General features: G+C 47.2%; 1 protein-coding gene across 4 annotated transcripts in view; it reads right to left on the bottom strand.

The window, feature by feature from the left end:
• Positions 1–327: 327 nt before the first annotated feature.
• Positions 328–24036, bottom strand: part of SEC16A (SEC16 homolog A, endoplasmic reticulum export factor) — a 54357-nt gene continuing 30648 nt past the window's right edge. For 2 of the 4 annotated variants that reach the window (XM_088458777.1, XM_088458778.1), the window contains exons 22-32: positions 16816–16863; positions 15773–15916; positions 12971–13060; positions 11696–11755; positions 11412–11532; positions 10429–10566; positions 5961–6052; positions 5381–5446; positions 4193–4252; positions 2018–2080; positions 328–1638 (exon numbers count right to left, since the gene is read on the bottom strand). In XM_088458777.1, coding sequence (XP_088314903.1) covers positions 1579–1638; positions 2018–2080; positions 4193–4252; positions 5381–5446; positions 5961–6052; positions 10429–10566; positions 11412–11532; positions 11696–11755; positions 12971–13060; positions 15773–15916; positions 16816–16863 — 942 coding nt within the window. In that variant the 3' untranslated portion in view covers positions 328–1578. The remainder of the gene's footprint in view (positions 1639–2017; positions 2081–4192; positions 4253–5380; positions 5447–5960; positions 6053–10428; positions 10567–11411; positions 11533–11695; positions 11756–12970; positions 13061–15772; positions 15917–16815; positions 16864–24036) is intronic. The other 2 variants (XM_088458779.1, XM_088458780.1) reach the window with 2 other exon arrangements.

Here is a 24036-nt window from a genome sequence, read left to right as displayed (position 1 = left end):
AGTGGGAGAGCTTTCGGCTCTGTTAGAGCCGAAAGCTCTCTAGGGCTTGCGGCCAGGAGACCCTACCACAAGGGTCTCGTCGCAAGCCCATCTTGACCATCGCGACCATCTTCCTGGCCGCTCGCATTAGCTGTGGGTGGCAACCCACAGCAATGTGAGCAGCCAGGATGCCACTCCATGAAAAAAAAAAAAAACGCCCTGATGTGCGACCGGCTCTGAATCAGGGCCTGTGTGTGAATCTGTGAGGCTAGGATGTGAAAGACTATAAACGTGAATCCACTTTCAACATTCAGCAATAAGTTTCAACGAAATAAAAGACAACTTCAGAGCAAGACGCCAGCGATTCCGTAGCGTTAAACCTTTACTAATGACATGGCTAGAAGTCCACACACTCTAAAAAGTTACGCACCGCAGCCTGTAAAATAACACTTCTCATATAACCCAAAGAACGTGACACTCGCTCAATGTACCGCTGAGAACAGCCGCCATAGCTCCCACAACAATCACACCGTACGCGTGCAGAGACCGCTCTTCACGCTCTTCCAATCTAAGCTTCTTTTTTGCATTATTTTATTTAAATAAATTTTTAAAACATTTAAAATCCTTTTCAAGTTTGTCCAGCCCCAGGGTCGCCCTGTGGGGGGTAAGTCCTGTAGAAGCAGCGATCGCCATCTCAATAGACATAGACAGACTCGGTTGGGGCAGAAACGTAGAACAAATACAGCATGATGATACCGATTCTAAAAAGCCGATGGATCCTCTCATCTATTTTACCAGCCATCTCTGTTTTAATTAGAATTAGCCAATAGCATGAGAGAAAGCAGTTAATTATATTGCACTTAAAAAAAAAAAAAAAAAATTACAATGATCAAGAAAGAAGAATATTATAGTCTATTTTTGTCGTCAGGGTCCACAACACAGACCGGACTATGGGGCAGACCTTTAAGACCCAACAGATTAAGCTATTGTACAAAAGATTAGAGAGACTATACAGGTTTCAAGTTTACAAGACGATAAACTACATACATACTAGAGGATAAAAAATCTTCCGGATTAGTCACCGTTATAACTTAATATATTATTTCTTGAGGGGATGTCCGAGAAAATAGAGAAATGCAGTCAGTCAGTCTCATTTGTGTAGCAATATATATCCATATATCATTTTTTTTTTTTTCTTTAATACACCAATCCAAAATTTAGTGCGTACGGATACCGCCGAACGCCATACATGCCGTGGGTGGAAAGCTCGTCCGTCCGCTTTTGGGACTGTGTAACTTAATACAAAAAGGAGGGAAAAGGCCACAACATGGCAAAAATTGCTCTCTCCATTGTCCCACTCGTTGTAGTACTCACTAAATGAGGGAAAAAAAAACAAAAAACCGCCCGCAATTAGGCATCGGAGCGCTCCAGTCACCAGGGGACTCAACGTCCAAACCACATCCTCCGCGGAACAATGCAGGGACCGTAGTTACTGTTTCAGCATTGGAAATATAAATAGTCACAAGTAGCAGATTCTCAGTCCCAGTTCTCAGTCACCGAAGGGACAATATGAAATGTTTTGGAGCAGGGGTCAAATCGTTACTTCAAAGATGGGTATTTTCGCTGTCCGAGGCGCCCTGTCCGCGCTGCTGAAGATGGCTGTTGCAGGAGAGAGAGACATTGTAAACGAGAAATGGTTTAGCCATGGAGGCATCGCAACAGCCTGATGTAACTTTGTAACAAGGGATTTTTTTACAGACGTTCAGTTTTTTAAAGTCACCCCATACCTGAAGAATAGGGAAGTATACTTAATTATTATATATGCAATAAAACACTATTACTTCTGCCACCTGTACACAATACAGGCAGCCACATTACGGGCTCAGCCAGCCTGCCTAATGAATTTAACCAGTAACATAACAAAAAGGTACCTAGTGTACAGAGAGGACCCATTCTCTAATATTTGGTAGTTCCGCCATGTAATGAATTCTTCCTTTCCCCAAGTTTAATGGAAATTCCCCACCGAGGTTTTACTTACCTGTGCAAAATTGGAAGGGTTGTAAAATGTAACGGCTCCCGAGGGGGGTCCGGGGGCGAGTGCCTGCAAAAAACACAGATGGCGTCAGCTCTCCGCCACCTAACCCGCTCTGCTGCTGAAGGGATTTGTGGACAGAGCTATAAGCTAGCAGTAGTTACTCGTGGCGGTACCAAACAGGGGCACACTAGACGAGTCCATGCATCGGACAATGGCACCTCAGAAGGTGGGTTGCGTCCGTTCATTTCTTTTTTGGGCACAATATTTTACAAGGAAATAACTGGAATGGGGACAGGGGTGCGGTTCTGCAATCTGACGGCTCTGTAGGCAAATCACTTCCGCAGCGCAATGACAGCAAAGGAAACAGACGGTGCTGGAGAAGCCTGTGAGGGAAAGAGTCGCAGACCACCATCCAGGATTACACACTCTCCATGCACAGGGTGAGGGGCTACACGCAGGCTTAGGCATGCATACGGTGCTGTGTTAATGGATTAGTCAGGTTTCTGGGGATGAAGGCTGAAGACGTGTGCGAGAACACTGTATGCGTGTCCCATCCCAGCGGTCCAGTGACATAGCACAGTCATCTGCTTTATATATATATACTAATGTACAGAAAGCTATTGTGCAACTGGTTCCTATGAGAGACAGGACAAGTGCTGAATACTCCAGAACACAAAACAAGGAGGAAAACTCCATGACACCACCCCCGTGATCCTGCCCCATGCATCCCAGCTCGTCCAATAGGCAATGAGGTACAGCTGACTGACATCTGTCTCCTCCTGTCTATAGCATGATATATCATGGCGACGCCCCTCCCTGGATTGCACCAATAAGGGGCCTGATATGGAATCGCCTCACATTCCAATGCAGCAGCATTTAGCAAGTTTTATCAGACTGCGCCCCGTCGTGAACATCTATATCTCTGCGCATCTACGGGCGATTCTGAGTCAGACAGATCTCAGTTGTTTCTCTTCATTCATTAAACGGGCGTTACTGGGTTTTACGCACCGACGAGAACCGTTTCTCAGGCGTATCATGGGTGTACAGCCAGAGTTGTGCCCTATTCTGAGCTGTATATATGTTATTTTCAGTTGTCTCTCTTGCACGCAGTGTTGGGTAAGTGTACGTACTGTTGCTAGCGTATGGAGGGCTGAGGGTGGCGCAGTCGCAGAGATGTGCGCATAGGCAGATAATTGCACTAAACTGCCAATCGCAATAGCTCCGAACACGGCTTCCTTACACACAGTCATCACGGGGTAGGCAACCTGTGGAACACCAGCTGCTGTGGAACTACACATCCCAGCATGTCGAATCAGCAAAACTGTGGCAGGGCATACTGGATTGTGTAGGTCCACAGCAGCTGGAGTGCCACAGCTTGCCTGCGCCCAAGTTACCGAATTGTATAAAAGGGTTGCTGGGCGCCCTTCCTGGCACAAGGAAAGTGAGAGCGCAGCTGCAATTAAGGGGCACATTATGGAGCTATACCTAGGGGCAGAACGAGGATGCTCCAAAGCTGCGATACACAAAACAATGCCTTTAATTAAGCCCAAAGGATGACAAATATGTATAGGATGCCAAACACAGGGACGGAATCATAGATATTGTCCCATCAGAAGAAAGGGAACCCGACCCCTCAGATATAGCGTTACGGGGTCTTCATGACATCACTGCACTGTGTGAAAGGCCGCTAGCAAGCGCGACATGCGCCACAGGGGAAGCAAAAGACAATGAACCAGGCGGTGACATCATCTCGGACACACAATGGTCGCTGCCGCCACCATCTGACCACAAGGACAGCTTCTGCCATTCTATCATTACGCCAACACAATGTGCCCAAAACCGGCATATTCCTGGTTGTAGTTCATATGCCGATTCCTATACGTTGTCTTTGAGGTTTAGTTTGCTGCCTCCTGCCCCCATTACATTCCAAGCACCGCTCCACGATCTGGGGCCAGAAACCTTTATAGACAGATGTACAAAAGCTGTATACGCCACTATCCAGGGTGATAAATACACAGCCCAGTGCGCGTAACGTGTTTCCGTACGCCTTCACAGGGTTAGGAAATGGGGAAGGTATTAGGCAAGCACAATTAGTGGCACAAAAAAAACCCCCATGCCCAAAGAAGTGCAAAATTGTTATAAAGCAGTTCAAAATGAAAATACGACTGCCAGCTGTACCTGATTAAAATGCTGGCTTACTTCACGCGATAAGGAACTCAGAGAGCTAGATCGAGATAGCTATAAAAACAACACACAAAAACCACACACACAAAATAAAAACACAAACGATAAATGATCATGCATGTCACTGCATTCCTCAAGGCTTAAATTAGATTACAGCAAAAATAACCAAAGAAAAATCATGACGTGGAAGCAGAGAATGGCGATGCATGGTGCCAAATAGCGCAACGCCAGACAAGACAATGCCCAATCAAATGTGGCTTAATGGCCAACAGGGGAGATTAAATCGGTCAGTTCTGTAGTTTTGCTTTTTTGTAAACTTAAAGAGGAACAAATTTAAACAGAGACTGGGGAGACCAGATGCAGAGCTCTCAGCGTGCCAGGAGGCCGTAACTACCCAGGTGCCACAGCTATTCGGGGACATGGAAATGTATGTATATGGCTGCATATAAAACGGCTTGTACAGATTACAGGTATAGGGGGCTAATTCTGTGACACTGGGGAGTGGAGGGGGCACTGTCACGGAATCGGTATGAAACAGCAGAGTTCCCGGCAGCGGAAGCCCGACAGCGCTGGAAATCCCGATCGTGGATAGGTAAGTATATACTAACCTAACCCCCTAACCCTCCTTAGGGGTGCCTAACCCTAACCTCTCCCCCAAGTGCCTAACCCTAACCACCCCCTTCCCCGCTGCCTAAACCTGTCCCCCCCGGGGGGTGCCTAACCCTAACCCTCCCTCCCCCTAGCCTAACCCTAACCCTCCCGGGGGGATGCCTAACCCTAAGTCCCCCCCGGCTGTCCGCTCGCGGCGCCCTGCATCCCTTCGATCGGGATGCCGGTCTCCCGGCCTCGGGGAAATGTCAGGCGTCTACATGTAGACGCCCGGCATTTCATCCTTCGCCAGGATATGACAGTCGGGAAGCCGGCTGGTATTAAGGCAGCCAGCTTCCCGATTGTATACCACTGTCACTAATGCACAGCAGCAGCCTTGCTAGTAAGATTAGGTTAGAGCTGCCCAGGAGCCGGAACATGGCTCGGACCACACAGGAAGCTTACACACAGCATTTACGCTCCCTGCATTTAGTGATCTCTCAGTGAAACACTCGTCAGTGACACGGAAATGATTCGCTGAGTTACATGGGTGCGGTTAGCGATGACAGACTGCGCACTGGCAAACAGCGTTACCTCTCCAGATGGATAATCGTCCTGATTGGAAGCCAGGAAATCAGACCCAGGTGCGGCATTTAGGTTCTAGAAAACAAAACACACACGATTGTGACGGGTCCCTTCCCCATGTGGCTCAGCAGAAAGTTATTACAGAGCTGGACCCCTATGTAACCCATCCAACCCTTGGGAACTCCGCCTGAGTGATATAATTGGTCCTTAGAGAAGTAACAAGATAATTCAGAAATCAGCAGATCGTCTGCCTCCGGCTGTGTGCATGGGAGACTCGCAAACATTAGTAAAGAAGCTTCCAAATAAACAGACGCCTTATTAACATAAAAATAATAATAGGGAAAAAAGGGCCAGTGGTGAAGCCTGATCTGTGGATTGGAAGATGGAGCAGGTTACACATGAACAGACTGAACCCACATGAACCCAGCAGGCATTTAGCAGCTACTAATGCCCAAGAGCTAGCAGTCACATCATGAAGGGGTTTGTAATCTACGCAGAGGATCTGGTGCCTAGACCTGGCGGTGGCGTAAAGCGAGCCTGAAAAGAACAGGCCTGAAGCTCTTAGTGATGGGCGACGTCACCATCTAACCTGGTGCTGTGCGCTGTTATCCAGGCCGGGCTGGTCCGCAGGCTGCGCCATCTCTGCCTGAGAAGCTACAGGCGGCTGCTCCTCCTCTGGGACTGTAAGGAACGAGATCATTATAAGACTCAGCAGGGATGTATCTGTCCTTACGTTACAACATGCAACACAGAAAATGACATCATTTACTACACAGTCAGGGGCGACAGCAGGGATAGTGTCACAGAGGAGGGGGTCCGTCTGCAGATTACACCGTGGCGCCCCCTCCTCTCTGCGGTGCTGTACACGTCTCCGGTAACATGGCGACCGCGCCTTGGTACCGGGGATACCATCTACTGCGCATGTGCGAATATCCGGGAAAATGGCAGTAACGCCATATTCCCGGTGATTTGCGCTACTATTGCAATGCCGACACAGGACTCCAGAGAGGTAAGTATTAAACATGGGTGCAGGGTGTGCCCACTGGACCGATATATAATACAAACAAGCAGCAGCACTCGGAGACTGGCAACCGTATCAAACAGTGTGTATGACAACCAATACATGACCCAACGTTTGATTAAGGGACGTGCGGGTCCCGAAACGTTGGGTCATGTATTGGTTGTAATACACACTGTTTGATACGGTTGCCAGTCTCCGAGTGCCATCTGCTTGTTTCTATCTCGTTCCTGCATTTAGTTTATCCAGAGGGCGCGGGAGCACGTATGTGCACGCCACTGAGAAGAGGTGGTAAGTATAACGGGACAGGAGTGGAGCAGCTGAGGTGATCGCTGCAGGTTCCGGGTCCCTTTATTGGCTAGTATAACAAATATTAACAGAAAATAATCACATAATGCACAGTACACCGTATTGTACGAGGAAAGTTACATTCATACCGAACTGATCTCTACATAGACTGCAAATAATATTGAAGTATTATACTCGGTCAGGAAAATTAGAGACCATTATATTGGATTGAAACTACATATATAATTTATACTATTTCTCTAACTGAGAAGAGGGGAAGCCCCAGGATTTATATTTTAAAGAGGATTCACTTAGTCTACATATATGCTGAATGTTCTGCTTTTGTTGTGCGATTGCAATTTTGTCTATCTTGTGTGTAACAATTCCAGGCCCCTGTGTGCGAGGATTTATATAGGATCACTATTATTAGATTGTGTGTGTGTGACAATCCACTGGCCCCTGTGTGCGAGGAGTTATATAGCATCACTATTATTAGATTGTGTCCCCTGTGTGCGAGGAGTTATATAGGATCACTATTATTAGATTGTGTGTGTGTGACAATCCACTGGCCCCTGTGTGCGAGGAGTTATATAGGATCACTATTATTAGATTGTGTGTGTATGACAATCCACTTGCCCCTGTGTGCGAGGAGTTATATAGCATCACTATTATTAGATTGTGTCCCCTGTGTGCGAGGATTTATATAGGATCACTATTATTAGATTGTGTGTGTGTGACAATCCACTGGCCCCTGTGTGCGAGGAGTTACATAGGATCACTATTATTAGATTGTGTCCCGTGTGCGAGGATTTATATAGGATCACTATTATTAGATTGTGTCCCCTGTGTGCGAGGAGTTATATAGCATCACTATTATTAGATTGTGTCCCCTGTGTGCGAGGATTTATATAGGATCACTATTATTAGATTGTGTGTGTGTGACAATCCACTGGCACCTGTGTGCGAGGAGTTATATAGGATCACTATTATTAGATTGTGTGTGTGTGACAATCCACTGGCCCCTGTGTGCGAGGAGTTATATAGGATCACTATTATTAGATTGTGTGTGTGTGACAATCCACTGGCCCCTGTGTGCGAGGAGTTATATAGGATCACTATTATTAGATTGTGTGTGTGTGACAATCCACTGGCCCCTGTGTGCGAGGAGTTATATAGCATCACTATTATTAGATTGTGTCCCGTGTGCGAGGATTTATATAGCATCACTATTATTAGATTGTGTGTGTGTGACAATCCACTGGCCCCTGTGTGCGAGGAGTTATATAGCATCACTATTATTAGATTGTGTCCCGTGTGCGAGGAGTTATATAGCATCACTATTATTAGATTGTGTCCCCTGTGTGCGAGGATTTATACAGGATCACTATTATTAGATAGTGTCCCGTGTGCGAGGATTTATATAGCATCACTATTATTAGATTGTGTGTGTGTGACAATCCACTGGCCCCTGTGTGCGAGGAGTTATATAGCATCACTATTATTAGATTGTGTCCCCTGTGTGCGAGGAGTTATATAGCATCACTATTATTAGATTGTGTCCCCTGTGTGCGAGGAGTTATATAGCATCACTATTATTAGATTGTGTCCCCTGTGTGCGAGGAGTTATATAGCATCACTATTATTAGATTGTGTCCCCTGTGTGCGAGGATTTATATAGGATCACTATTATTAGATTGTGTGTGTGTGACAATCCACTGGCCCCTGTGTGCGAGGAGTTATATAGGATCACTATTATTAGATTGTGTGTGTGTGACAATCCACTGGCCCCTGTGTGCGAGGAGTTATATAGCATCACTATTATTAGATTGTGTCCCCTGTGTGCGAGGATTTATATAGGATCACTATTATTAGATTGTGTGTGTGTGACAATCCACTGGCCCCTGTGTGCGAGGAGTTATATAGGATCACTATTATTAGATTGTGTCCCGTGTGCGAGGATTTATATAGCATCACTATTATTAGATTGTGTGTGTGTGACAATCCACTGGCCCCTGTGTGCGAGGAGTTATATAGCATCACTATTATTAGATTGTGTCCCCTGTGTGCGAGGAGTTATATAGCATCACTATTATTAGATTGTGTGTGTGTGTGACAATCCACTGGCCCCTGTGTGCGAGGAGTTATATAGGATCACTATTATTAGATTGTGTGTGTGTGACAATCCACTGGCCCCTGTGTGCGAGGAGTTATATAGCATCACTATTATTAGATTGTGTGTGTGTGTGACAATCCACTGGCCCCTGTGTGCGAGGAGTTATATAGGATCACTATTATTAGATTGTGTGTGTGTGTGACAATCCACTGGCCCCTGTGTGCGAGGAGTTATATAGGATCACTATTATTAGATTGTGTGTGTGTGACAATCCACTGGCCCCTGTGTGCGAGGAGTTATATAGGAACACTATTATTAGATTGTGCGTGTGTGTGTGACAATCCACTGGCCCCTGTGTGCGAGGAGTTATATAGGATCACTATTATTAGATTGTGTCCCGTGTGCGAGGATTTATATAGGATCACTATTATTAGATTGTGTCCCCTGTGTGCGAGGAGTTATATAGCATCACTATTATTAGATTGTGTCCCCTGTGTGCGAGGATTTATATAGGATCACTATTATTAGATTGTGTGTGTGTGAAAATCCACTGGCCCCTGTGTGCGAGGAGTTATATAGGATCACTATTATTAGATTGTGTGTGTGTGAGACAATCCACTGGCCCCTGTGTGCGAGGATTTATATAGCATCACTATTATTAGATTGTGTCCCCTGTGTGCGAGGAGTTATATAGCATCACTATTATTAGATTGTGTGTGTGTGTGACAATCCACTGGCCCCTGTGTGCGAGGAGTTATATAGCATCACTATTATTAGATTGTGTGTGTGTGTGACAATCCACTGTCCCCTGTGTGCGAGGATTTATATAGCATCACTATTATTAGATTGTGTGTGTGACAATCCACTGTCCCCTGTGTGCGAGGATTTCTATAGCATCACTATTATTAGATTGTGTCTGTGAACCTATGTTAAGGCTCAGAATGGGAGAAATGTTTTCACATAAACAGAAAACCGGAATATAAATGATATAAAACCACTTAGAAGCAGAATGAAATCGGTTATGTACGGCCTTTTGTGCTGCTATATCTATAGTAGTAACTACATAAACAGCACCTAAAGCTCACATTTTATATAGAGTACTACTGCCATCTACTGTCCATAGTTATTATGGCTTTTCTGAGACGACAAATGAAATCAGTTATTTAAGTTGATGCTGAAACAGTAACGTGAATAAACCGATGCAGTGCTGGGCTCTTCCGTGTGGCTCAGATGCGTCACAGTGGGTGTCCTATGGAAAGGCGGCAGTGTGACATCACAGGTCTCGCACACATGGCGCGTTGCCGTCCAGCCCTCCCAACACAGTGCCAATGCTCTGCAGTGAGTGACTGAGGCTGCAGCAACTCCCACCGCTGAGGGACAGGGACGACTGAGCTCCTTTCCCTGCTACCGACAGATAGGGGCCAATGAGATTGACCCCCACAGAGCAAAAACAATGTGTTGTTAGATTTAAAAAAAAAAAAAAAACACTGATGTGTGACTTATTGTGGCTAATTTTAAGTTCTTGTTTAGTGTGCCAGGAGTTGAAAAAGGTTGGAAATCACTGCCCTACAAGTGACTGCAGACTACTTAGGCAGATAATGCTTAGAAAGCTCAGCACAGCACGGCAGCATTACGCACCTGAGTTAGGAACAAAGAGATTTGTAGGGATCGACATTGGGGCCAAGGGAGCAAAGAGATCGGCAGGTGGTGGCACAGAGTTCGTAGTCTTGCTGCCACCAGGGTTCAACACATCCACATAGCGAACTCTCGGGCCTCCTGCAAGAGGGTGACAAACATGTTCAGGAACACGTATCGGCAGGGACGCATCGCTAGACACAACGGAAGGTTGTACACAAACTATCACAAGCACCGTGTTGTTCTCTTGGCCCGTCATAGATAAAAGCCGGTATGATAATTATTTAGATTATTTGGCAAGTAAAACAATGTAAAGAGAGCAACAACTATCTCGTTACACCAGCAGTTCCCAAACACAACCATCAAGTGCCCCCAATAGGTCATGGATTGAGGACGTGTGTCTGTGGGAGCAGGTGGGATAATTACTGACCCAGCAACATAGATGAACTCACTTGTGCATGATTAACGATATCCGCAAAACATGACCTGTTGGGGGTACCGGAGGACTATAGATGAGAAGCCCGGCATTACAGGATTGTGGCCATGTAACAAAAAAAAAATCTGTCTACTGTGACAAATATTCAGCTGCCAATCATTTAATCTAATGAAACTGGACAATAAGCCCCAGTAATGCAGTCAGGGAGCCTTAAGGCGCACATCCACATGCCGATAATACGGAGCGATTGCATGATTACGACGTCGTAATCGTGCAATCGCTCAGTAATCGTGCACTCAGAAATGACCGGCGATGCGAGCACCCACTGGTCATTTCCAACATCAATCATCGGGTGAACATGATGGTCAATCGGTCGATAACGACACATTGGACATGTTCACAGATGATGGAGGGTGCCTACACTGAACGATTAATCGTGGCACAGCACAGACTGTGAAACGACTGCACGATTACAATGTCGTCATCATGCAGTCGTTTTTCGGTCTGCTAGTGGATGTGCTGCTTTAGCCCGCAGTCGTCAGACACTTACCTGCTCTTATGGAGAACATGTTGACAGAAGGATTGGGGGGAGCACTCATTCCGCCTGGGCCAGGAGGTAAGGTCTGCGGTCTCTTGGGCATTCCCGATGGAGGAGGAGGTAGGACCTTGTTCTGGGAAAACAGGAAAATACGAGTGAGAGGAAGCAGCCAGGAGTTAGCACAGGACCCTCAGAACAAATGCAGCTAGATGCGCTCTGTCCTCTTTCCCCATCAGCAAGTGACGAGGAGGCACCACATCTACCAGCACAGCAACACAGATCCACAGTCTACTCACTTCCTCTCCCTCCGGCTCGTCCAGGTTAATCCAGCGCTGTTTCTGCTCATCCCATACAATCTACGGAACAGAGAACACAACTGATGTCACCATGTGACCCGCAAACCACCAAGCACAGCGCCCTGTTGGGCGGGTAGGTCTATAGAAAGCGTTTCAGGCCAAGCAGTTTTATACAGCATCAGCCGGACACCTAGCGGAGGGAACCATTCTGAGGGGGTATAACCAATATCTATAGGAATGGAATATCCCATTGATCCACTAGGAAGCAGAGATCTGTGTATACAGCAAGACACAGGCTCCCAATAACGTCACAGGCTACACTCTCAGTTATATGCCCCAATACTGCTTCCGTCCATTAAGTATCTGCCTCAACCGAGTCTGGGTGCAAGGAATAAAACAACGGGTACATTTTGCAAAGCTTGCATGCAGAGAGAAACGCCAGCTGGCAATAGGACCACGCCAAGCTCTGCCATCCCTCGCTATGCTTTAGGTTCACATAGCACAAAGACCTGAGTTGCCAGCGGCTTCATACATAAAGGGAAGACTGGCATCTAAAGACACATTCAGAGGTTTTAGCAAATTCTAGGATAAGAGAGAAAAGGCACTATGGAAAATAATGCTCAGGCGTACATGGGAAATAACTAAATACATCCAGCATTCCCTGCAGCCGGCTCCCATGTGAGGAAGGGGGTGCTTCTCTATCTACACAAGCAGGGACTGACAGGAAGCAGGCTGCATGGGTAGGAACACTCAGTGCTGATTGGTTGATTCAGACTGAGGGGCAGGGCCAGCGATTTTGCAGCAATTTGGTCTCTGCTTTTTGACCTGCATCAGCTTCCATCAGGGCAGGGTCCTAAATGCGTGGGATGAACAGTATCGGACTCACGTGGAGTGGGGATGGGGGTCTTTAGTGGTCCTTTAAAGAGTTTCTTTATCTGTAGTTAACATGTGCTGTATGCGGGCTCCGTCTGCTCCATGTGATTATAACCTTTAACTCTACTACAATGTACAAATCACTTGGAGCATAGTGCAAGGGCTGCAGGCACCATATTTATTACATTTATATATCGCCTGCATACGCCATGTGCTGGTATGCGCTAAGAGCAGGGATTGGGAAGGGGAGTGTGTGTATGACTGGGGTACATGCACTATTGCAGCTCTTGCTGAGGGGAAAGGCGTCAGCGTGCAGTCAGTATAATGTGGTAAATCCAGGGGTACAGGGGGATCCGCAGCCAGACAGCCCCCCGGCTCCAGGAGAGATGGACATATCCTTACAGATTTATTCCTGTCATCTGGTAAGTGAGCTTCGTTCTTTCCTTTTCCCATCAGCCACCCAATTTTCAGGGGAAACCAACTTCTACCGCTCTACAAAACAGCGTGAAGAGAGACAAGCGTCAGGAGCGCACAGCGACAAGCAGAATGTAAAACAAAATGGCTGCTTTCATTCACGGAGAAGCTGAGAGACTGGCGCTGCACTCTGATCCAACGCAACGTGTTACTGCCAGTGCCAAATTTAAAAAGCACCCGTCACCTGCAGACACACAGGAGGCAGCCATTTTGTGGGTTGGGCCAATAACCGTGACATCACGGAACCACACCTTTAGATAGGTCACTAGGTGCCTGCACTCGGATGATGGCTGCCTCCTGGGGGCTGGTGACAAGCGCACTTCAAGCACACAAAGACCTGACAATTCCAGTGGGCCTATTCTGAGTGTAGGGCCTGGAACACCATGCAGTTGTTGGGGCATTTTCCTTACTTCCTAGTTGGTAACAGCAATAAGCAACGCGCGCTGTACAAGGTGAGGGGGGTCAGGTCATTTTCTATTACTGATGGTTGGGAGAAGTCACCCCCTTAGCCCTAAAAATATCCTAAGACAGACCAGGTGCTTTCTGTGCCGATCCAAGGACATCCATGTTGCCATTTCCACAGCCTAAAGTCCAACATGAGGTTTAACAATAAGACGGAAACAGGTAAGTGCTGTGTCCTAGTCCAGTGGTTCTCAAACTCAGTCCTCAGGACCCCACAGAGGTCACGGACACCCAGCAGGGGCACAGGTGTCCTCATTACTCACTGACACATTTGCCAGGTCACCCAGCAGGTGCACAGGTGTACTCATTACACACACACACACCGCACGGATACCGCACACACACAGCTCAAATAGAGCACACACACACAGCTCAGATAGAGCACACACACACACACACAGCTCAGATAGAGCACACACACACACACAGCTCAGATAGAGCACACACACACACACAGCTCAGATAGAGCACACACACACACACAGCTCAGATAGAGCACACACACACACACAGCTCAGATAGAGCACACACACACACACAGCTCAGATAGAGCACACACACACACACACAGCTCAGATAGAGCACACACACACACACAGCTCAGAGCACACACACACACACACACACAGCTCAGAGCACACACACACACACACACACAGCTCAGAGCACACACACACACACACACACACACACAGCTCAGATAGAGCACACACACACACAGCTCAGATAGAGCACACACACACACACAGCTCAGATAGAGCACACACACACACACAGCTCAGATAGAGAACACACACACACAGCTCAGATAGAGCACACACACACACAGCTCAGATAGAGCACACACACACACACACAGCTCAGATAGAGCACACACACACACAGCTCAGATAGAGCACACACACACACAGCTCAGATAGAGCACACACACACACACACACAGCTCAGATAGAGCACACACACACACACAGCTCAGATAGAGCACACACACACACACAGCTCAGATAGAGCACACACACACACACAGCTCAGATAGAGCACACACACACACACAGCTCAGATAGAGCACACACACACACACAGCTCAGATAGAGCACACACACACAGCTCAGATAGAGCACACACACAGCTCAGATAGAGCACACACACACACACACACAGCTCAGATAGAGCACACACACAGCTCAGAGCACACACACACACACAGCTCAGAGCACACACACACACACAGCTCAGAGCACACACACACACACAGCTCAGAGCACACACACACACACAGCTCAGATAGAGCACGCACACACACACACAGCTCAGATAGAGCACACACACACACACAGCTCAGATAGAGCACACACACACACACACAGCTCAGATAGAGCACACACAGCCCGGATACCGCACACACACACACACAGCCCGGATACCGCACACACACACACAGCCCGGATACCGCACACACACACACACAGCCCGGATACCGCACACACACACACAGCCCGGATACCGCACACACACACACAGCCCGGATACCGCACACACACACACAGCCCGGATACCGCACACACACACACAGCCCGGATACCGCACACACACACACACAGCCCGGATACCGCACACACACACACACAGCCCGGATACCGCACACACACACACACAGCCCGGATACCGCACACACACACACACAGCCCGGATACCGCACACACACACACACAGCCCGGATACCGCACACACACACACACAGCCCGGATACCGCACACACACACACACAGCCCGGATACCGCACACACACACACACAGCCCGGATACCGCACACACACACACACAGCCCGGATACCGCACACACACACACAGCCCGGATACCGCACACACACACACAGCCCGGATACCGCACACACACACACACACAGCCCGGATACCGCACACACACACACACACAGCCCGGATACCGCACACACACACACACAGCCCGGATACCGCACACACACACACACAGCCCGGATACCGCACACACACACACAGCCCGGATACCGCACACACACACAGCCCGGATACCGCACACACACACACAGCCCGGATACCGCACACACACACACAGCCCGTTTGTGAATTAGCTTTTGTTAAATCCTAAAGTTTCTTTCTCATTAGGCCAAATATAACAACAACTTTTATCGGGCACTAAGAAAGTTGGACCCATCCCAGTAAAGCCTCAGCACTGCGGCACATGATTACATGGTGTAGTAAGAGCATGAGTAGTGGGACACAACTTACCCCGTGTGTTGAAGCGCTGGCCTTTGGCTTTTTCTCCATTTCCGGGATGGCCGGGGGAGGTGGCGATGGCTGTATCCCTACCGAGCTCCTCCTGGTAGACCCTACTGAGTGAGTGGAGGACTCCGAGGTGGTCCGCGTCCGTCTCTGTGCAGAGATAGAGATCCTAATTATTTTGACACTAAAATCATTAATAGATAATAGGAGGACCAGGGTAACAGACAGGATAAGTCACGCAGCTACCACACGCGTTTCGTTGATACAACAACAGTTTACGGCAGAGGAAAAGGCTATATACCCCAGAATGCCAGCCAAGCGCTCTGACCTACGCATAACGCACTAATCGCCCGGCATGTTGCACCACGAATATGATTTACATGAATCTGCGTTTCAGGACACTTTCCCTGGCCCTGCGAATAGTCCAGCCAGAGCCCAGCTGGTTTGTCTGGCTGCCACCCGAGCCCTAGGGGGGTGATTAGGAGTCGGACGCACAGTGCCAACATCAGCGTAGCAGTGTGATTTTTACTGCGCATACGCCCAAGTCACACCGCGCATGTGTCCCGATTGTGTCCGTGCAGAGTCACAGTTTTGATTTCAGGCGCACACATTCAGAGACGTGTATTGAAAATGTAGTGGGCGTTCCAAAGTGCCTTAGCGCAGGCACGGAGAGAGTCCATCTTATGGGTGTTCGGGAGGGTCACCGATAGTGGCTGTGTACACAGATGCTCGCATAGGAGGCTATACTCAAGACGGAAAACCTCAACAAGCTCTAGGCCCGGTGCAAATTGCGATCGTGCGACCGATGGCGGTGTATAAGGACGCAACAGTCGGGTTAACTGTGTACGGACGCCGACAGTGGGTGTTTCATACAATGCGCATCCTGACAAACTGACGAATATCAGGGTAGGCGTTTGTAATGCCATTTGACGGGTGACCGCCCATAAACTGTGCTGCGTGCATTTCTGCGTCCACCTCGGAATCATGACCTAGATGTTTACCCCAGCACTGGTGCAGAACCCAAAATTTACACCGAACACAATACTCACCATGTGAGACGATGACTGGGAGACTGTCCGGGATCTCTGCCCAGGAGCCTGTGGGAACAGACGGGAGAGTAAGACGCTACCCGCACACTGTACAGTCTCTCACTATGGCTGGGTAATATAAATGTACTACATTGTCTGTCTGACCCTCACCCATACTTACTGACATTTGGAGCCATATTCAATTAGAGGCGAAGTTTTCGCCTGTCCGACTGTTCGCTTCATTCGCCTGTTTCAGAGGCGAATTTATTCCGTGCTCGTCCCCGCTTTTCGCCTAATTCAATTGCAAAACAGGCGAACATGGAAACAGGCGAATGCGGAACAGGAGAAAAGTACTGAAAGAATTGGGGAAATCAGTCTGTACCCCAGAAAAAGATGCTCTAACATAGGGCTATTAGTACACATTTATATTGATTCCCTAATAAAACTATTTTGCGTACTTAAGTTGTGTAAATTGCTTGCTATTAGCATTTTTGTAAAAGTGGTGAAGAATGGCATAAAGCTATTTTTTGGTGAAAATAAGTAGTCCTGTCAAATTTGGGGTGCTTGAAAATGGGTGCAAGCATGTTTTTATGTCTCTAAAGTGAACTTTTAAAAAATTTGAAAAATCCACCTGCTGCATGCACCTGCAATCCCAAAAACACCTGACCCATACTTGTGGACCCCCAAGAAGTTTTTTTCGCTACTTTTAATGTTTATCCCCCCACTTTTTAAATTTACACCCCAAAAATTACATGTCTTTTTCGGGGTATTCTTAGGTTTTAGTTCTGTTTTTTTTGCCTATTTGTCCTTTGGGGGGGGGCTGTCCCAAGGGGTCTGAGTTGTTTCCCCATGTTTGCACCCCAAAATAAAGATTTTGCATTTCTTTTCACCAGCTATTGATTGGAGAATAATTTTTGGAGAACTGTTTCCACTTAGGCGAAATTGTCCTGGAATTGAATTTGGCGAAATTTTTTTTTAGGCGAATTTTTCACAAAAAAACAGGCGAATATGGCTTTTCACCTCTAATTGAATTCCCCTCTTGTTCTCACCTCTCCGGTAGTGGAATTTCAAGAGGGCAGATATGGGAGTGGGGCCGGAGTCATCGAATTATTAGCCCCCGGACCCTCACAGGAAAATCTCATGAAATGCGCATATTTATCATACAATCACCTCATTAGGCACCGCCCCCTATGCGCGGACCTCGGATTACCGCCCACCTCACTAGGAAGTGGAGAGAATGCGGGAGAAGTGCCTACTGATCAGGGTGTGCGGGGGGTGGCTAGCCGAAAAATCCTGAGCCTCCCTTAGGTCCCAGGAAAGTAGGCATGTATGCCCTATAACCCCTGGAGACCTCCAGCAGGGGTGAGCGTTATGGCAGGGGACAAAAATGTGACATCTTACATCCTAGAGCTTGTATATCTGAGTAACAAAGCGCACTAAAGGTGCCCAGACACTAGGCGATATTTTACACGATTTGCCCGATTTCTACGCATCGGAACGACACAATCGTCCACTCACGATCACGATGCACGGAACTGCTGGCAAGGTCTGCCAATCCCGGACACGATGCACTGTAAAACGTTAAGGATGGACGATAGATCGTTTGTCACATTGGACACTTTTTGTTTTTTAATTGAGTGTTATTTATTAAATGTTTTAAGTATTACACACAAAATCCTAATACAATAGTATAAAACAACAATATAAAAAAATAAAATAAATATTAGAATAGCAACAAACAGTGATGTTGTCAACATAGATTGAAAGGATATGATACCCAATGTAGGGAGATCTCATGGCTAATACATAGACCAACACGTATCTTGCCAAAAATAATAACATACCAGAATTGAATACAATAATATAGAACAATAATAGTAAAAATATATTTGAAAAAGGGTGCAAGCATCCATGACCCATGGCACTAACAAAGCAGAGAATTAAAAGTAATAAAGGCGAGGGCCCGAAGACGCCATTCTTGCCCACGCCACTCAACCTGGGTCCAGGATACATCCAAAAATACTAGTAGCACACAGGAGGGTCACATCAGAACTAGAAAACAGGATTTTGGTACTTACCGATAAATCCCTTTCTCCGATTCCACAGGGGACACTGGAGTTCAAGACAGTGGGGTATAGACGGTGGTAGAGCAGAGCCTGGCACTTTAAATAATTCTGAAGTGTGACTGGCTCCTCCCCCTCTATGCCCCATCAGCCCCAGTTTTAAGAACTGAGCCCGAGAGGAGACGGTAGACAACAGGAAAACGAGGAGAAGGAGAAGACCACAGAACGGAACAATACCGACTGAAGGAGAACAGAGGAACCCACTGCAGGGAACACATGCAGTCACACAACTAGATAAGGACCAAACAAAACGGCAGGAACGCAGCGCTGGGCGGGCGTCCAGTGTCCCCTGTGGAATCGGAGAAAGGGATTTATCGGTAAGTACCAAAATCCTGTTTTCTCCTTCATCCACTAGGGGACACTGGAGTTCAAGACAGTGGGGACGTCCCAAAGCCAACCTCCCGGGTGGGAAGCGCGGAGAACCTGCCGACCTTTCGGCCAACCGAAACAGGGACAGCCCAAGACTGGAGGCATGTCGTAGAGCCAGGAGACAATCAGAGCTCCTTGCTGAACAGTCACAGACATTCCACAACTTACAGCGTAAATTCAATGGAATACGGCTAGAGAGTAGCCGCAGATGAGAAGCATCAGAACACCGTAAGCTCAGCCAAAAACAGACCAAGCAAGACCGCTGGAAGCAGAAAACCCCAACTAGAATCCATAGAATGGCAGTAACATGAGAACAAAACTCGAGAAAACCGTACCAGCGACAACTACAGGAAGCTGCAACAGTCTCAGACAGCAGAATCCCAGCACTGCGGGACATCAATCATATAGATAAAAGTATAATGATACCAATATACAGAGACGGAGCTGAACCCGTCCACAGACTCTCAACCAAGCAAACAAGGAGGCAAGAGTCACGACCTAACAGTCGCCCTGAACCATTCTCGAGGTCCAACTATAACTACTAAAGGGTTGGTAACCAGTGGAAGGTTTAGACCACAGAAGTTGTCAACGAGTGGCGATCCCACTGGGCATGAGACGGATACGAGAGGATTGAGACTACAAGTCCTTCCAGTGGGTCAGACGGCAGTACCACCCCTCCTGTCAAACAGCAGACAACTTCCTACATGATGGTAGAGTGTAATCAGTACCAACTACTGGCCTGAACATAGTATGAAAACACCCAGGATACCCTTAGCAGAAAAAGAGCACGGATGCCACCTCCACCCAGGGAGAGTTACCAATATAGGGAAGTATCCCATCCGCAAGGCTAAAGCACTAGGACAACTATGAAGGTACCATTCAGGTACCTGTCAGTGTGCTGAATTTATCAACAGATACTGAACAGGAAACTAACCAGGCCCTCTGTATGGAACATAGAGACTGTCACACTTTATAGTAAAGATGTGCATTAGCCCATAGATGCGCTTCAGTCCATAAACCCAACAGATTCCAGTAGAATAGGGTCACAAATCTCAATGTTACAACTATGCACCTACACACCAGGAAAGCTCTAAAGTGTACAGCCAACTGATTTAAAAGAACTGAAGGCTGCTAGGACAGCAGCTAGGGTGCGTAAGAGAGAATAACAGCTATGTCAGGATGCATGAAAAGGAAGCATCTTCCGAGGCATTAGTGGGGTAAGCCCGCTTACCTGTGAGCGACCAGAAGCCCTCTGGACGCTATGTAGAATGTCACTGACCTTATTCATCTCACAGCAACCCACCACGACAGGTACAGAGAGTCGCCTCAGTGGGCAAAGATCAATGCTCTACAGGACGGACTTCAGTCTGGAGATGCTGCAGAAGAAAATACTGTAGAAACTAGCAAATTGTTAGTGGAGACAAGAAGGTTATACAACAGGACGCTATACCTGAGCCTGTTCCATTAGGGATGTGTATACATATAGAGATTATACATATACCCCAAAAACAGTCTGCTAGTGTATCCTTACATTAACACTTATAATGGTGAAGTGTGTATTACGCCCACAATCTGATACAACCCAGGCCAGACCCTGCCTATATCGGCGGGTGGCCCTAGGCCTCATGTAAATTAACTAAATAAGCCATGAGGATGGAATAGATCCAGGATTCTCTATGTACTGATAGGAAATGTACCCAAGGGACCATCAGATACCCATTTTATTGAGATCTGCGACAAGACAATAATATAAAGTACCAGAATCGATGCTGGGAAAGGTACCTGTACATAGACATAGAATGCGTTAATTATCCCAAGTAAGAAGAGATATATATATATGTAGTGATAACGCCAGTCAGGGCCAAAAACAGATTTCTCCAATTATTAGGAAAATTCATACAAGGAACGGGAATATATCAGTATATATACACATACACACACACATAAACATAGCTGCATGAAAAGACAAACTCTTTGAAAGGAAGAGTTAGTACCGACATAGTAAGTCACTTGTCAAACTCCTGCACCAGGAGATCAGCACGCTACATACATATACATATATACACACACACACACATATATCCCACAATAGGAGATCAGCATGCTATATCTATATATACACACACTGCATTCCTAGTGTCTTTCAAGTTGGTTACTAAGTGCGCCCTAGAGTGTAGTTGTAATTAATAGGTCCCCCGAAGTGGACGCCGTAGATATAGACTGATGGAAACAGGACTATAACCCGAGGCGGGTGTAAGTACATATCCTTGTATACATGTGTGGACATACAGGAAGGCCCCAGGACATGTATAGAGTCCATACTAGAAGCAATGCCGTAGGAGCCTGTGACTATCCTATGTAAGCTGCAGAACATGACTCTAGTCTACAGAGCCACCATATAATATGTATGTATATAACAGACAGCTTCTGGTAAACCCTGGCAGCTTTCCAGACGTGGAATAATATGTACCTTAATGATTGTGGAAGTATAGGCATACCTACACATATCCATAATTATATACATATACACACACACACCACCCAATCCCTAGGGAGAGATGGTGTAAGCGGAGTTATAGAACAAACTACCGGATCAGGAGAGTCCAGCCTCTCATCGCAGCATCCTCTTTAAATATGCTAGGTATCAGACATAAAACTGAGAAGAACATATCCTACCCCTGCTTTAATGGTAAGGATAAGAAGCAATATATATATATATATATATATATATATATATATATATACACACACACACACAAATCCCCACATGCCTACACGTACCTACATACAAGATTAGTAGGTGACGATATAATTTGAAAAATATAACAAGGGCAATAGTTAGAGCCATGGAAGGAACTGAGCCCCAGGTCTTAACGCCGGGTTTAGTATAAAATACAAGTATATACATACATGTGGCTTACCTCCACGCAGGGAGACTGCTCATGTGCCGCGTGTGGTCGTCATTCTGCTACGGCGTTGGGGCAGGAAATGTTAGCAACGTACTATCCCAGACTGATTGCGATCCTGGGACCCTTCCGTTACCGGTGTACTCGCCTTATCAGGTGTGCCCCAGATGATGGAAATCAAAAGATGACCTCAGTGATGCGAGACAGCAATGCCAACCACCACAACGGCCATATGTTACTACTTCGTGTTGTGTGTGCTGCCGAAGGGAATAAATAAGATATAAATCCATATAGATGCATACCTTCTAAGGTAAGCACCGAAGGCTGTTGAGATTTAACATATATGCATGAGAAGAGTACGGCTCATTCTTAAGGTGAGCCAATGTGAGGCATAAGCCTGGGGATGGGACGCACCCTTTTTGTAACCTTGAGTTAAAGATATTCAATAACCGTAATTTCTGGCAGCAGCCAGAACAGTGGCCCCGACTATGCATACCATACACATTTAGGCAGAGTGATCTCTGGCAGCTATAGATGCAAGAAACACACTGCATTATTCTGTTACACATCAAGCATATTTGCCCCAGATGTTCAATGTAATAAGCCTGCCGCACCTGGTATACCCAGGCGGTCTCCCATCCAAGTACTACCCAGGCCTGGTGCTGCTTAGCGTCCAAGATCAGACGAGATCGGGCGTGTGGCCATAGGCGCTGATAGATATGTGGTGGGCAAAGTGGCATGGACACAACCTCTATATTAGGCTGTGGCATGTTCCTCCCTGTGCTTCATTTTTTATTTATTTTTTTTAAATATAATATTAAACCAGTACACTGCCCAGTTCCGTAGGGGAACTACCGACGTGCAATATAACAGAGATGAGGCAGAGCCAGATCTATATAAAGACTGCAGGTTAAATTACAAACTCCACAGTTGTGTCGTTAAACCTAATAAGACCAGGTGCTGTAGGTTTAAGTAAAGAAAAAAACGGGAGAGGCCATATGCAAGCACAGGGAGAACATACAAACTCCCAACAGCTAGGGCCGTTCTGGGAATAAAACCCACAACCCTTTTAAGGGTTGCACCCCCCACAGAACTCCAGAGTGAGGATGCAGGAGATGCTGGCAATAAGCCCCAGCTCCTTTTAAGGCAGGTGCATATGCTGTTTTAAAATACTCGCTGGAGGTAATGGCGGCATCTGTGCACGCCAGCATGGACTAGACTCCGCCCCTTATCAATAAGCGGGCGGGGCGCAAACAATGGCTGGTATAGCAGCGCGAGTGGGGGAGCGGGAACGTAATAGCCAGCGCCGGTGCATCTTCATACAAGCACCGGCGCCGCAACCAGCAGCCGAGAGCGCTGAATAACAGCCTCGCTCTCCACGCAGCTGTGTGCAGAAGCCAGCGCTTCTACAAGCACCAGCGCGGCAGGGAACAGCCGCTCTGAGCAGCTCCCTAAGCCCCGCCATGCGGCCAATTGTAGGCAGCGCCGGTGCAATCTTCATACAAGCACCGGCGCCGCAACCAGCAGCCGAGAGCGGTGTGAATAACAGCCTCGCTCTCCGGCGGCTGTGCTCCTCCCCCTGCAGAAGCCAGCGCCAGTGCTTCTTCAAGCACCAGCGCGGCAGGGAACAGCCGCGCTGCTGCGCAATGTAGACTCCCCGTGGGGATAGAGAAGAGGGAGGATTCGGCTCTCGTGAGAGCTGACAAACAGAGCGCTGTCAGCTCTATTAAGTCAGACAGCGCTCAGTGCAGGATATCAGGGCTCGCTGCTAGGCAGCAACATTACAGACTGTCTGAACAGTCTCCCTGTACATGTATCCGCGCTCTATGCGCGGTAGCTCTGCC

The sequence above is a fragment of the Taudactylus pleione genome, unplaced genomic scaffold (assembly GCF_031769625.1).
Source record: "Taudactylus pleione unplaced genomic scaffold, aTauple2 ptg000850l, whole genome shotgun sequence".
Lineage (NCBI taxonomy): Eukaryota > Metazoa > Chordata > Amphibia > Anura > Myobatrachidae > Taudactylus > Taudactylus pleione.
Note: the sequence above shows the minus strand (reverse complement) of the source record. Positions and strands in the feature narration are given on the sequence as shown.